Genomic DNA, 13496 nt, shown 5'->3' with positions numbered 1-13496 from the left:
CTCGCTTTGATGTGCCATCCTGGATGAGCTGCACTACCTGAGCCACTTGTGTGGGTTGTAGACTCTGTCTCATGCTACCACTAGAGTGAAAGCACCGCCAGCATTCAAAAGTGACCAAAACATCAGCCAGGAAGCATAGGAACTGAGAAGTGGTCTGTGGTTGCCACCTGCAGAACCACTCCTTTATTGGGGGTGTCTTGCTAATTGCCTATTTCCACCTGTTGTCTATTCCATTTGCACAACAGCATGTGAAATTTTTTGTCAGTGTTGCTTCCTAAGTGGACAGTTTGATTTCACAGAAGTGTGATTGACTTGGAGTTACATTGTGTTGTTTAAGTGTTCCATTTATTATTTTGAGCAGTCTATAATAAATAGCATTGTCCCATACCCTGTTTGATCTAAAGAAAATTAAGAGAATAAGATCCAAGCTGGTGCTTTGGTTTAACTCCTTGTAAATCCTTTGTTTAATAGCCAAAGGGTAGACTTCTTACTCCCCTGACTGATTCTAAATTTCAAAGGGAAGCGATGAGAAATGTACTTGTTTGTACTATAAAATTGGCCAGTTGTGGTTTAATCAGTTCAATTAAACATAATATATTTGTGCTGTGCGACTGTATTTGATAAACCTCAGAAAATAATACATTTTCAATTTTATTTGCATGGTATGGTAGTGATTAATCTGACAGCATCTTTCAACTGTACGTTATAGAAATAATTACCAATGTTTAATGTACACCTAGATTTTTTTCTGATTCTGACAGTTGTATTAATGTTTTGTTAGTGTAAGTACAAATCTAGTTTGGCCAGGGGTATGTACAGTGCCTTGCGAAAGTATTCGGCCCCCTTGAACTTTGTGACCTTTTGCCACATTTCAGGCTTCAAACATAAAGATATAAAACTGTATTTTTTTGTGAAGAATCAACAACAAGTGGGACACAATCATGAAGTGGAACAACATTTATTGGATATTTCAAACTTTTTTTAACAAAACAAAAACTGAAAAATTGGGCGTGCAAAATTATTCAGCCCCCTTAAGTTAATACTTTGTAGCGCCACCTTTTGCTGCGACTACAGCTGTAAGTCGCTTGGGGTATGTCTCTATCAGTTTTGCACATCGAGAGACTGAAATTTTTTCCCATTCTTCCTTGCAAAACAGCTCGAGCTCAGTGAGGTTGGATGGAGAGCATTTGTGAACAGCAGTTTTCAGTTCTTTCCACAGATTCTCGATTGGATTCAGGTCTGGACTTTGACTTGGCCATTCTAACACCTGGATATGTTTATTTTTGAACCATTCCATTGTAGATTTTGCGATATGTTTTGGATCATTGTCTTGTTGGAAGACAAATCTCCGTCCCAGTCTCAGGTCTTTTGCAGACTCCATCAGGTTTTCTTCCAGAATGGTCCTGTATTTGGCTCCATCCATCTTCCCATCAATTTTAACCATCTTCCCTGTCCCTGCTGAAGAAAAGCAGGCCCAAACCATGATGCTGCCACCACCATGTTTGACAGTGGGGATGGTGTGTTCAGCTGTGTTGCTTTTACGCCAAACATAACGTTTTGCATTGTTGGCAAAAAGTTACATTTTGGTTTCATCTGACCAGAGCACCTTCTTCCACATGTTTGGTGTGTCTCCCAGGTGGCTTGTGGCAAACTTTAAACAACACTTTTTATGGATATCTTTAAGAAATGGCTTTCTTCTTGCCACTCTTCCATAAAGGCCAGATTTGTGCAATATACGACTGATTGTTGTCCTATGGACAGAGTCTCCCACCTCAGCTGTAGATCTCTGCAGTTCATCCAGAGTGATCATGGGCCTCTTGGCTGCATCTCTGATCAGTTTCTCCTTGTATGAGCTGAAAGTTTAGAGGGACGGCCAGTTCTTAGTAGATTTGCAGTGGTCTGATACTCCTTCCATTTCAATATTATCGCTTGCACAGTGCTCCTTGGGATGTTTAAAGCTTGGGAAATCTTTTTGTATCCAAATCCGGCTTTAAACTTCTTCACAACAGTATCTCGGACCTGCCTGGTGTGTTCCTTGTTCTTCATGATGCTCTCTGCGCTTTTAACGGACCTCTGAGACTATCACGGTGCAGTGCATTTATACGGAGACTTGATTACACACAGGTGGATTGTATTTATCATCATTAGTCATTTAGGTCAACATTGGATCATTCAGAGATCCTCACTGAACTTCTGGAGAGAGTTTGCTGCACTGAAAGTAAAGGGGCTGAATAATTTTGCACGCCCAATTTTTCAGTTTTTGATTTGTTAAAAAAGTTTGAAATATCCAATAAATGTCGTTCCACTTCATGATTGTGTCCCACTTGTTGTTGATTCTTCACAAAAAAATACAGTTTTATATCTTTATGTTTGAAGCCTGAAATGTGGCAAAAGGTCGCAAAGTTCAAGGGGGCCGAATTCTTTCGCAAGGCACTGTATTTCTGGTACATTGTCATGTGTTTGAAAGGCACATCAATAGAGAATGTATACTCGAAAGTAATATTTTTATTAACCTTTTTGATGACCTTGACGTGATGAAATTTCATAGGCATTTATTTACATTGAAATCATCTGTCTAGGGTAAAGTAATTGTCTGGGTCATATTCAATGGTTTATTTTTTGTAAAAGTATCATGAGAATCGGACAAGGATGTGTTTGCAAAACAAAATCAAGTTGCTTACATCATATTTATGTGTTTGGAGAGTTGCTACCAAATCCTGTTCATTAACCTGCCAAGTGTGTTCTTTCTATGTGCCATCCAACATTTGAATATGACTAGTCATGTCTTTTTTTCAACAGCAGATGACCCCAAAGCCACCACGGGTCAGACGAACAGCAACAATGGGCCACAGAACGGTGCCATCTCCACCAATGGCCACATGCCAAAACACCTAAGTGGGGACAACCCTGCTGTGCTGTCATCCGGCTTCTCCACGCCATGGGGACTGCCGGCCTTGGCTACTTCCACTGAAAACGGTCTGTCGTCATCACGGCTAGCTAATCAGGAGGCGGAGGAGACCCGGCGGCATTCAGCCCACGAGATGTGCGGTTCGCTACACCTGACAGGAAGCCCCAGCAGCTGCGTGTCCCACCGACCCTCCTGGGAGGCCATGGCCAGCGACCTGGGAGACACCCTGCACTACGGACACTACCATGGCTTTGGGGACACGGCAGAGGACCTGGCTGAAGAGCACAGCAACTCGGTGTGCGTGGAGCAGTGTTACGACCAGGCTGTGCTCAGTGACATGCACCTCTACCACGGATCCTAAATTGGGGGAGGCTGGCCCTTCCCAAGTAAGTAGTCAGTCTATCTACCTACCCCAGCGGTGACACAACTTTGCATAGAGCCGCTAGCCTGCCTTAAAATCCAATGGTTACCATAACATCATTGTTGCACTGGGGATGGAGTGGAGAGAGACACTTTGGCCCATCTACCAAAGGGAACAAGTACAGTTGAAGTCGGAAGTTTACATACACCTTAGCCAAATACATTTAAACTCAGTTTTTCACAATTCCTGACATTTAATCCTAGTAAAAATGCCCTGTCTTTGGTCAGTTAGGATCACTTTATTTTAAGAATGTGATGTCAGAATAATAGTAGAGAGAATTATTTCAACTTTTATTTCTTTCATCACATTCCCAGTGGGTCAGAAGTTTACATACACTCAATTAGTATTTGGTAGCATTGCCTTTAAATTGTTTACCTTGGGTCAAACTTTTCAGGTAGCCTTCCACACGCTTCCCATAAAAAGTTGGGTGAATTTTGTCCCCAGTTTTCTATGGGATTGAGGTCAGGGCTTTGTGATGGCCACTCCAATACCTTGACTTTGTTGTCCTTAAACAATTTTGCCACAACTTTGGAAGTATGCTTGGGGTCATTGTCCATTTGGAAGGCCTATTTGCGACCAAGCTTTAACTTCATGACTGATGTCTTGAGATGTTCAATATATCCACACAATTTTCCATCCTCATGATGCCATCTATTTTGTCAAGTGCACCAGTCCCTCCTGCAGAAAAGCACCCCCACATCATGATGCTGCCACCCACGTGCTTCACATTTGGGATGGTGTTCTTCAGCTTGCAAGCCTCCCCCTTTTTCCTCCAAACATAACAGTGGTCATTATGGTCAAACTGTTCTATTTTTGTTTCATCAGACCAGAGTACATTTCTCCAAAAAGTACAATCTTTGTCCCCATGTGCAGTTGCAAACTGTGTCTGGCTTTTTTAATGGCGGTTGTGGAGCAGTGGCTTCTTCCTTGCTGAGTGGCCTTTCAGGTTCTGTCGATTATATAGGACTTGTTTTACTGTGGATATACAGTCATGGCCAAAAGTTTTGAGAATGACACAAATATTAATTTCCACAAAGTTTGCTGCTTCAGTGTCTTTAGACACTGATGTTACTATGGAATACTGAAGTATAATTACAAGCATGTTGTAAGTGTCAAAGACTTATATTGACAATTACATGAAGTTGATGCAAAGAATCAATATTTGCATTGTTGACCCTTCTTTTTCAAGACCTCTGCAATCCACCCTGGCATGCTGTCAATTAACTTCTGAGCCACATCCTGACTGATGGCAGTCCATTCTTGCATAATCAATGTTTGTCAGAATTTGTGGGTTTGTTTGTCCACCTGCCTCTTGAGGATTGACCACAAGTTCTCAATGGGATTAAGGTCTGGGGAGTTTCCTGGCGATGGTCCCAAAATATTGATGTTTTGTTCCCCAAGCCACTTAGTTATCAGTTTTGCCTTATGGCAAGGTTTTCCATCATGCTGGAAAAGGCATTGTTTGTCACCAAACTGTTCCTGGATGGTTGGGAGAAGTTGCCCTCTGAGGATGTGTTCGGAGGATGTGTTGGTACCATTCTTTATTCATGGCTGTGTTCTGAGGCAAAATTGTGTGTGTGAGCCCACTCCCTTGGCTTAGAAGCAACCCTACACATGAATGGTCTCAAGATACTTTGCTGTTCACATGACTGATGGTAGCGCTCACCTTGTCTTCTCCGGACAAGCTTTTTTCCGGATGCCCCAAACAATCAGAAAGGGGATTCGTCAGAGAAAATTACTTTACCCCAGTCCTCAGCAGTTCAATCCCTGTACCTTTTGCAGTATGTCCCTGATGTTTTTCCTGGAGAGACGTGGCTTCATCCTCCAAAAGTCTTCGCCTCACTGTGCGTGTAGATGCACTCACACCTGCCTGCTGCCATTCCTGAGCAAGTTCTGTACTGGTGGTGCCCAGATCCCGCAGCTGAATCAACTTTAGGAGACGGTCCTGGCGCTTGCTGGACTTTCTTGGGCGCCCTGAAGCCTTCTTCACAACAGTTGAACCACTCTCCTTGAAGTTCTTGATGATCCGATACATGTTGATTTAGGTGCAATTTTACTGGCAGCAATATCCTTGACTGTGAAGCCCTTTTTGTGCAAAGCAATGATGACGGCATGTGTTTCCTTGCAAGTAACCATGTTTGACAGAGGAAGATCAATGATTCCAAGCACCACCCTCCTTTTGAAGCTTCCAGTCTGTTATTCAAACTCAATCAGCATGACAGAGTGATCTCCAGCCTTGTCCTCGTCAACACTCACACCTGTGTTAATGAGAGAATCACTGACATGATGTCAGCTGGTCCTTTTGTGACAGGGCTGAAATGCAGTGGAAATGTTTTTGGGGGATTCAGTTCATTTGAATGGCAAAGAGGGACTTTGCAATTAATTGCAATTCATCTGATCACTCTTCATAACATTCTGGAGTATATGCAAATTGACATCATACAAACTGAGGCAGCAGACTTTGTGAAAATGTATATTTGTGTCGTTCTCAAAACTTTTGGCCACAACTAGATAATTTTGTACCTGTTTCCTCCAGCATCTTCACAAGGTGCTTTGCTGTTCTGAGATTGATTTGCACTTTTTGCACCAAAGTACGTTCATCTCTAGGAGACAGAATGCGTCTCCTTCCTGAACGGTATGACGGCTGTGTGGTCCCATGGTGTTTAAACTTGCGTACTATTGTTTGTACAGATGAAAGTGGTACCTCCAGGCGTTTGGAAATTGCTCCCATGGATAAACCAGACTTGTGGATTTCTACTATTTATTTTCTGATGTCTTGGCTGATTTCTTTTGATATTCCCACGATGTCAAGCAAGAGGCACGAAGTTCAAAGGTAGGCCTTGAAATAGATCCACAGGTACACCCCCAATTAACTCAAATGATCAGAAGCTTCTAAAGCCATGACATCATTTTCTGGAATATTCCAAGCTGTTTAATGGCACAGTCAACTTAGTGTATGTAAACTTCTGACCCACTGGAATTGTGATACAGTGAATTATAAGTGAAATAATCTTGTCTGTAAACAATTGTTAGAAAAATTACTTGTCATGCACAAAGTAGATGTCCTAACCGACTTGCCAAATCTATAGTTTGTTAACAAGAAGTTTGTGGAGTGGTTGAAAAACAAGTTTTAATGACTTGTTTGTGTATGTAAACTTCTGTCTTCAACTGTAGCATTGTCGTTTTTGTATTTGATATTTGAAATTCTTATTTTATTACTGTCTGTTGTAGCGCAAGAGATGTGATTGTGGTAAGCTGATCCTAGTTTGTCTGGTGATGGTATTGCATAAAATGCAGGTTATTAGAATTATGAGTTATGATAAGTCGGCGATGCCTGTTTTTGTTTTTTTTAGACCAAAAGGGTAAATTACTTGTGTTTGGCATGTAGGTTCTGTGCCAACACTTATGTTAAATCTATTATGGCACAAAAAAAGTGTTTTTACTGAGTTTGTTTTACCTTGTTCATTGTCTGTACTTGGAGCACTGCAAACAGTATTTATCATGTAGACAATCTTTAAACTGACTTATGACAGTCCTTTTAAGATTCATTTTTTTGGGGTCTTCTGAAATAAATGTGTTACCAAATTGCATACTTGACCATGTCTTCCCTTTTGCTTCTATGACATTGCTAAAATGTTTGAATAATTTTTTTTGAATGACCTTGTCTTATCTTGCTTGTGCAACTAGCATTTATTTTAAATGGGAATTATAGGGTTGTGTTGGACTTAATAACACAAACTCAATCATGTCTGAAGATGCTTTCATGGGATACTACTGTAATCAAATCAAATTTTACCACATGCGACAAATAAAACTGGAGTACACTTTACAGTGAAATGCTTGCTTACGAACCTTTCCCAATGATCCAGAGTTTAAAAAAGAAAATAGTAACTAACACATGAGGAATAAAATAACATACACAAGAATGGAGCTATATACAGGGAGTACCAGGTCAATGTGCAGATGCACTTGAGGTAGATATGTACATGAAGGCAGGGTGAAGGGACTAGGCATCCGGATAGATAAAGAGTAAAATAAGAACCGTAGAAGCAGCAAATGAGTGTGTGTATATGTTTGAAGTCAGTATGTGTGGTGTGTGTGTGTGCATATATAGTCTCAATGTGTGAGGTATATGTTTGGGAGTGACAGTGTAGTGTGTGTGTGTAGAGTCAGTGCAGATATTTTGGGTACCCATTAATTGACTATTTAGTGGTCTGGCTATACCTTCCTCTGACACCACCAGATGTAGAAGTCCTGGATGGACAAGGTGTGACCACAAAATGCATTTGTCAAATCTATTTCAAGTTGTTCTTCCCATGCATACTAATTGTAGTCCTAAAAGTACATGCCATCCCTTGAGAGCAATCTCGAACTCACATGGCTATGCATTCGTGTGCAGTCTGACTGACTGCAACAAGATCCGCTTGAGTCAGTGTCGCTCCATCTGAGAACAACATCATGGTGTGGAATGCTGTCATATTTGGGTATGAAAATGTGCCTATATTTGCATGTCAAATCAAAGTATATTGGTCACGTACACAGTTTAGCAGGTGTTGCAGTGGTGCAGCAAAATGTTTGAATGTTAAATGACGAGACAGGCATTGATGCGAGTAACCAGTCTTGTTCAGTACATCACAACACATCCGGGTATCTCAAGCACCCCGGTAAAACACAAGAGTTGCAGTAATGAACATTTACCAACAGATGGCATCACTGTGCCATCTTACACCCATAACATCTTCCATTTAATAAAATAGGACAGGTGTCAATTCACTAACAAAACAAACCTATTAACAATCTCCAACATGAACAGTTTAGTATTTTTATTTATTTATTCTCAGGTAACAACAACAAATTTTGATATTCTCTTCAATTTTATCTCTGTCTGTCAACAATCCCTGATGGGAAACCTACAGATGAAGTATTTTTGGTGGCTGGGACAGACGCCCGCAGCGTGAAAAGACAGGGGGCTTGTCTGCGAGGACTGCGGGTTCCCGCACAGGCGTGTCACCTGACTGTCTAAGGGGAGAATTGATGGGCGAGGGAGCGGCCGACCTGTGATCCCCTGGCTCTTCGCCCAGTGCCTCAGGCCCCATGTGACTTGCTGGGGTTCTGTCTTTTGTCATGCAACCCCTTTGGCCATCAGGGTTCGGAGTAGGTGCTGGCTCAGCAATCCGAAGGTCAACCCTGTTACGACGGTACAGTGATCCATTCAGTTCGACCAAGTAGGAGCGTGGTGCCACTTTCTGTACACAGGATCCGAGTCTCCAGAGGCCTGTCCGGTCCCCTGGTAGTGGCTTCATTCGCACCGTTTCACCCACCCTGAGCTCAGGTAAGTCTTTTGCTGATTTGTCGTAGATGAACTTGGAGACCTGTCTTCTGTGACGTAGCTTCACCCGCACATCTGTCACCACACATGGCTCCAGGAGAGTGCTGGCTACTGGCAGAGCTGCTTTTAAGCGCCGTGCCATGAGGCGCTGTGCCGGGCTGCTTATCCATGCCTTCTGTCGGGGTATTGCGCCACTGCAGGATTGCTTTCCAGGCATCTTTGCCCTCTCACAGAGCCTTTTTGCAGAGGTTCTTTGCGATTTTTACTGCGGACTCCGCCTTCCCATTTAGCTTTTGGGTGTCGTGGTGATGAAGTGACGTGCTCAAATTCCCATCCTGCAGCAAATTTTCGGAACTCAACTCTGGAGAATTGGGGTCCATTGTCTGAAATTACCCTATCTGGCTGGCCATAGGGGGCAAACTGAGCCTTGCAGCGTTTGATCGTTGTCTCTGCTGAGAGGTCGGGGAGGTCAATCTCCCAAAAGTCTGAGTAATGATCGACTACCAGCAGAAAGTCTTTGCCACTGTGCTGGAAGAGATCTAGACTTACTATCTGCCAGGGGCGCATCGGTAGCTCGTTGGACATCGTCTCGCTCTGTTGCTCAATGGCATATTCATTGCAGATTGTGCATTTACTGACAGTCTTTGATTTCACTCTGCATTCCTGGCCAATACAGTGTGTCACGTGCTTGTCTGTAACAGGCCTCACCTACTATGTGACTTGACTGCACGCACGCCAACATCTCAGGGCGCATAGACCGGGGAATAACGACTCTCTGACACTTGAATATTACTCCGTTTTGAACACTGAGCTCCTCTTTGACTCCTCTCTGACGACTAAAGCAATTTCTTCCTTGCAGTCGGGCCAGCCCATCAGAATCACAGACCTCAATGCCTGGAGTTGCTCGTCCCTGTCTGTGTGATGTCTGATTTGTATAAGGCGCTGGTCCGTAACATTGAGGTAGTCAGCCTGGTTGATGTGTTCAACATCCACTTGCTCTGTTTGTAAGCTGCACACTGCGTGTTGTTCATGCATGGAGCTTGTGCGAGTGCCTGATGCAGTAGCCCTGCTGAGCGTGTCACTCACATACATCTCTGGCCCTGGCTTATACACCACCTTGAGGTTGTAGTTTTGTAGGGCCAGTAGCATGCTCTGCAGTCGTTTTGGGGCATTCAGAAGAGGCTTGCTGAATATGGCAATAAGGGGCTTGTGATCTGTCTCTGCGGTAATATTGTCGCGCCCGTACAGGTAGTGGTGGAAGCGTTGGCATGCAAACACAATGCCGAGGCACTCCTCCTCTATCTGGGTATAGTTCTGCTCTGTTGGCGTGAGTGCCCTAGAGGTGAATGCCACAGGCTGGCCCTCCTGCATGAGGCAACAGCCAAGTCCATACAGGCTTGAGTCACTCTGAATCGTGACAGGTTTTGACACATTGTAGTATCGCAGTACAGGTGTCTGGGTGACAAGTTGTTTTATTTCCCTCACCGCTGCGTCATGTTTTGGGAGCCAATGCCAGATGGTGTCCTTGTCCATGAGCCTCCTTAGTGGCTCACACACTTCAGAGAGCCGCGGTAGGAATTTGGCCAGGTAGGTGACAAATCCGACGAAGCGCTGCACTCCCTTCACGTCAGATGGGTAGGGCATTTCCAAGACAGCCTTCACTTTTTCAGGATCCGCCTTCAATCCGGTGGAGGACAAGATGTGCCCATGAAAGCGGACCTCTGGCACTTTAAACTGAAGCTTTTTTATGCTTCGCCTTAGCTTGACCTGTCTGCATCTGACCATCAGGGCCAGCAGCTTATCGTCATGGTCACATTCTGCCTCCTCATCACTGTCCCCACAGCCTACTACGAGGATGTCATCTGCTATGGTTTCCACGCCACTGAGTCCCATCAACAGCTCATGCTGTTTCCGCTGATACACCTCTGGAGCCACAGAGACACCAAACGGAAGCTTCAACCACCTCTTCCTGCCCCAGGGTGTCCAAAAGGTGGTCATGTAGCTGCTGGGCTCGTCGAGCTTGCACTGCAGGAAGGCATCTCTGGCATCCACGAGCGTGAAGACTCTGGCCTTTGGGAGCTTGTAAAGAACATCCTCCAACGTGGGCATAATGTAACGTGAACGTCGCAGAGCCCGGTTGAGGTGTTTAGGATCAATGCATATCCGTAGCTTGTCTGGTTTATTGACGATAACCATATTACTTATCCAGTCTGTAGGCTCGTGACGAATATGATGTGGCCATCTGCTTCGTATTTGTCAAGCTGAGCCTTCGTAGCTGCTTTCATGGCCACTGGTACATTGCGGGGTGCACACTGGACAGGCTGGATTGCTGCGTCCAACTCAAAGTAGACTTCCCCGGGAACTGACTCGACCGGTGCGTTGAAGACATCATGGCACTTGCTTAGGAGTGTCTCCTTGCTCAGGGGCCCAGCCTGGACTTTGTCTATAATGTTAAGATCAGCTGGGATGGTGAAGTTAATAAGCCCAAGGCGCTTGCATGTAGAACCTGACAGCAATGGCTGTTGACTAGCCTCAACTATTTCAAACTCAAGGGTGTGTTTCTGGCCACGTAAAACACACTCTGTCACAAACAGGCCAAAAGAGGTCATGAACTGGCCTGAATACAGTTTCAGCTTGGTGCTACTCTGTGTGAGTTTGTCTCTGGGCGCGAGCCACCTTTTGTCTTTAAGGCTCATAACGTTGCACGTGGCCCCTGAATCTAGCTGGCATTGCTATTAAGTAGCAGAGTGACAAACCACTTTTGTCCTTTTGCCCTCACTGCCCCTATGCACTCGCTAGCATATACATCCTCTGTGCTGTCATTCCCTTCATCTGTGTTTGTTTCCATGGAGTGCACTTTACCCTCCTTTCTCTTGGTTTTCATGCAGACCCTTGCGAAGTGATTAGCTGTACCACAGGATTTGCATATTTTTCCATAGGCTGGGCAGTGTTCTTTTCCTCGTCCATGAGAAATGCCACAATATCGGCATGTATTGGGGTTGTCCACTGCAGAATTGGCTGTAGTATTAGCATTAGTTGTGGCAAAGGGGAATTTCTTTACTGGCTGCCTGAATGTAGCATTGACATTGTCCATATGTTGCCTTTCTAGCTCCATGGACCTTATCCGTCTACAGTGCCTTGCGAAAGTATTCGGCCCCCTTGAACTTTGTGACCTTTTGCCACATTTCAGGCTTCAAACATAAAGATATAAAACTGTAAAAAACAGAATAGCAGTTTGGCTTAGAATACAGACACAACTGCGAACAGGACAAAACAATGGTACAAAGTAGTAGGTCTATTAAACAAAATATCAGTTCGATAAAGTTAGTTCACAGTAAACTAAAGGTGAATGGAGATCCAAAACGCAGCCTACTAGGGTGAGATGCATTCATGCACAGCTGTCTTCCCAAATAAATACACCTATACAGGCCCGCTTCAAACATGGAAAATCATGCCCCTAGCTCATGAGTTCAACATAAACACTTTTCCAATACGTAAAGTAACATCTACAGCAACGAAAACCAATAGTAGAATGTATATATGTCTATGATGAAACATCCTGATATGGGGTTCCTCCTTTAAAAGTTGTCATACTGCGGTACACTTTGCGTGCTGCTCCGGTATTCTGTGGCACGTCATTCAATTCTCAGCCATTCTTTCTGTTACTGCACGTTATTGCTAGTTTGACCACCAGAGGGCATATTTGAGAAGCATTTGATAGTATTCCGTATTGGCATTACCAGAGAATTTCAAACCTTTCTTGTAATAACATAGTATATGGGATTGATTTTAAGAAATTTGGCCAAATTAATTTGATTTATATTATGGTGTTTCCATTCAGAGAAAGAAGAAAAACGAAACCCTAGGGGTTTCTGTTAGGATGGAATGGAAAATACGGCGCTGTCGGGAGTAGGCTACAGGATTGGAGGATTCTAAATTGTTTGCCTTCATTAGACAACTTTGTTCCAATATTTATGTAAATCAGTGATATTTATTCCCATGGTAATTCGTTATGGATCCATAACTAAATCAACATCTTGCATTTTGAAAGAGTATTTTTTTAAATCTTTATTTTAACGAAATGTGTTTATTTGTTTATTAGGATACTGTGCAGTCCACAATACATACTGTAGTAAACGTGGGAAAGTGCCTAATTCCTTACATATGGGAGAGCAGGCCATGTCTGTAAAACAGAATGTGGGAGGCCAGTGTTATTTCATAGTCTTGATGTCTTCACTATTTTTCTAAAATGTAGAAAATAAATAAATATCCTGGAATGAGTAGGTGTGTCCAAACTTTTGACTGGTACTTGCTTTTAATTTAATTAATATTATGGTGTTTCTACTCCATGAAAAATCCTGTTTTTCCGTTAGGGTAGAACAGAAAATATAGCGCTGTACAACGTGACGCTCATAAATTCAGAGCATTGTCAGTTTGTAAATTCAGACCGTTTTGCTCTCGGAGCGCAAACTGGACGTTAGGGTTGATTTGAGCGTTCTGGCCTTACGACGGCCATAACGCTGGATAGCTACTTCCAGACACAAATGAGACCACTCTGACCATTTTACTCGCCCTAGCAGAGCTGGTAAGGCAGTGTTTGTGTTAACCAGAGCGTTGGTGACTGTAAATGTGCTGCTGGAAACAATTTAATTACCCGTTTTTTCCAACATTTACTGACACCAGCCATATTCAACGGGTGTTGAGCGCTCGTAAAGTAATTATTCTGCACTCTGGTACACTGACCAGAGTGCTCTGAAATCCGTGTAGATAATAGGCTGGACACATGACATTTTTAACAACGTTATTTTCTGATAAAAAAAACTAGTTAATTGCATCCG

General features: G+C 43.3%; 1 protein-coding gene across 6 annotated transcripts in view; it reads left to right on the top strand.

The window, feature by feature from the left end:
* ankrd10a (ankyrin repeat domain 10a) overlaps positions 1-13496 on the top strand; it is a 51491-nt gene that overhangs the window by 36817 nt on the left and 1178 nt on the right. For 2 of the 6 annotated variants that reach the window (XM_090240544.1, XM_021608987.3), the window contains exon 6: positions 2803-6919. In XM_090240544.1, the coding sequence (XP_090096670.1) occupies positions 2803-3269 (467 nt within the window). In that variant the 3' untranslated portion in view covers positions 3270-6919. Of the gene's footprint in view, positions 1-2799; positions 6920-13496 lie in introns of those variants that run through there. The other 4 variants (XM_036983102.2, XM_021608985.3, XM_090240543.1 and 1 more) reach the window with 3 other exon arrangements.

This window comes from Oncorhynchus mykiss, chromosome 7 (genome assembly GCF_057628025.1).
Source record: "Oncorhynchus mykiss isolate SJ-2025 chromosome 7, ASM5762802v1, whole genome shotgun sequence".
In the NCBI taxonomy this organism is placed as follows: domain Eukaryota; kingdom Metazoa; phylum Chordata; class Actinopteri; order Salmoniformes; family Salmonidae; genus Oncorhynchus; species Oncorhynchus mykiss.
This window is presented reverse-complemented; position numbering and strand designations above follow the sequence as displayed.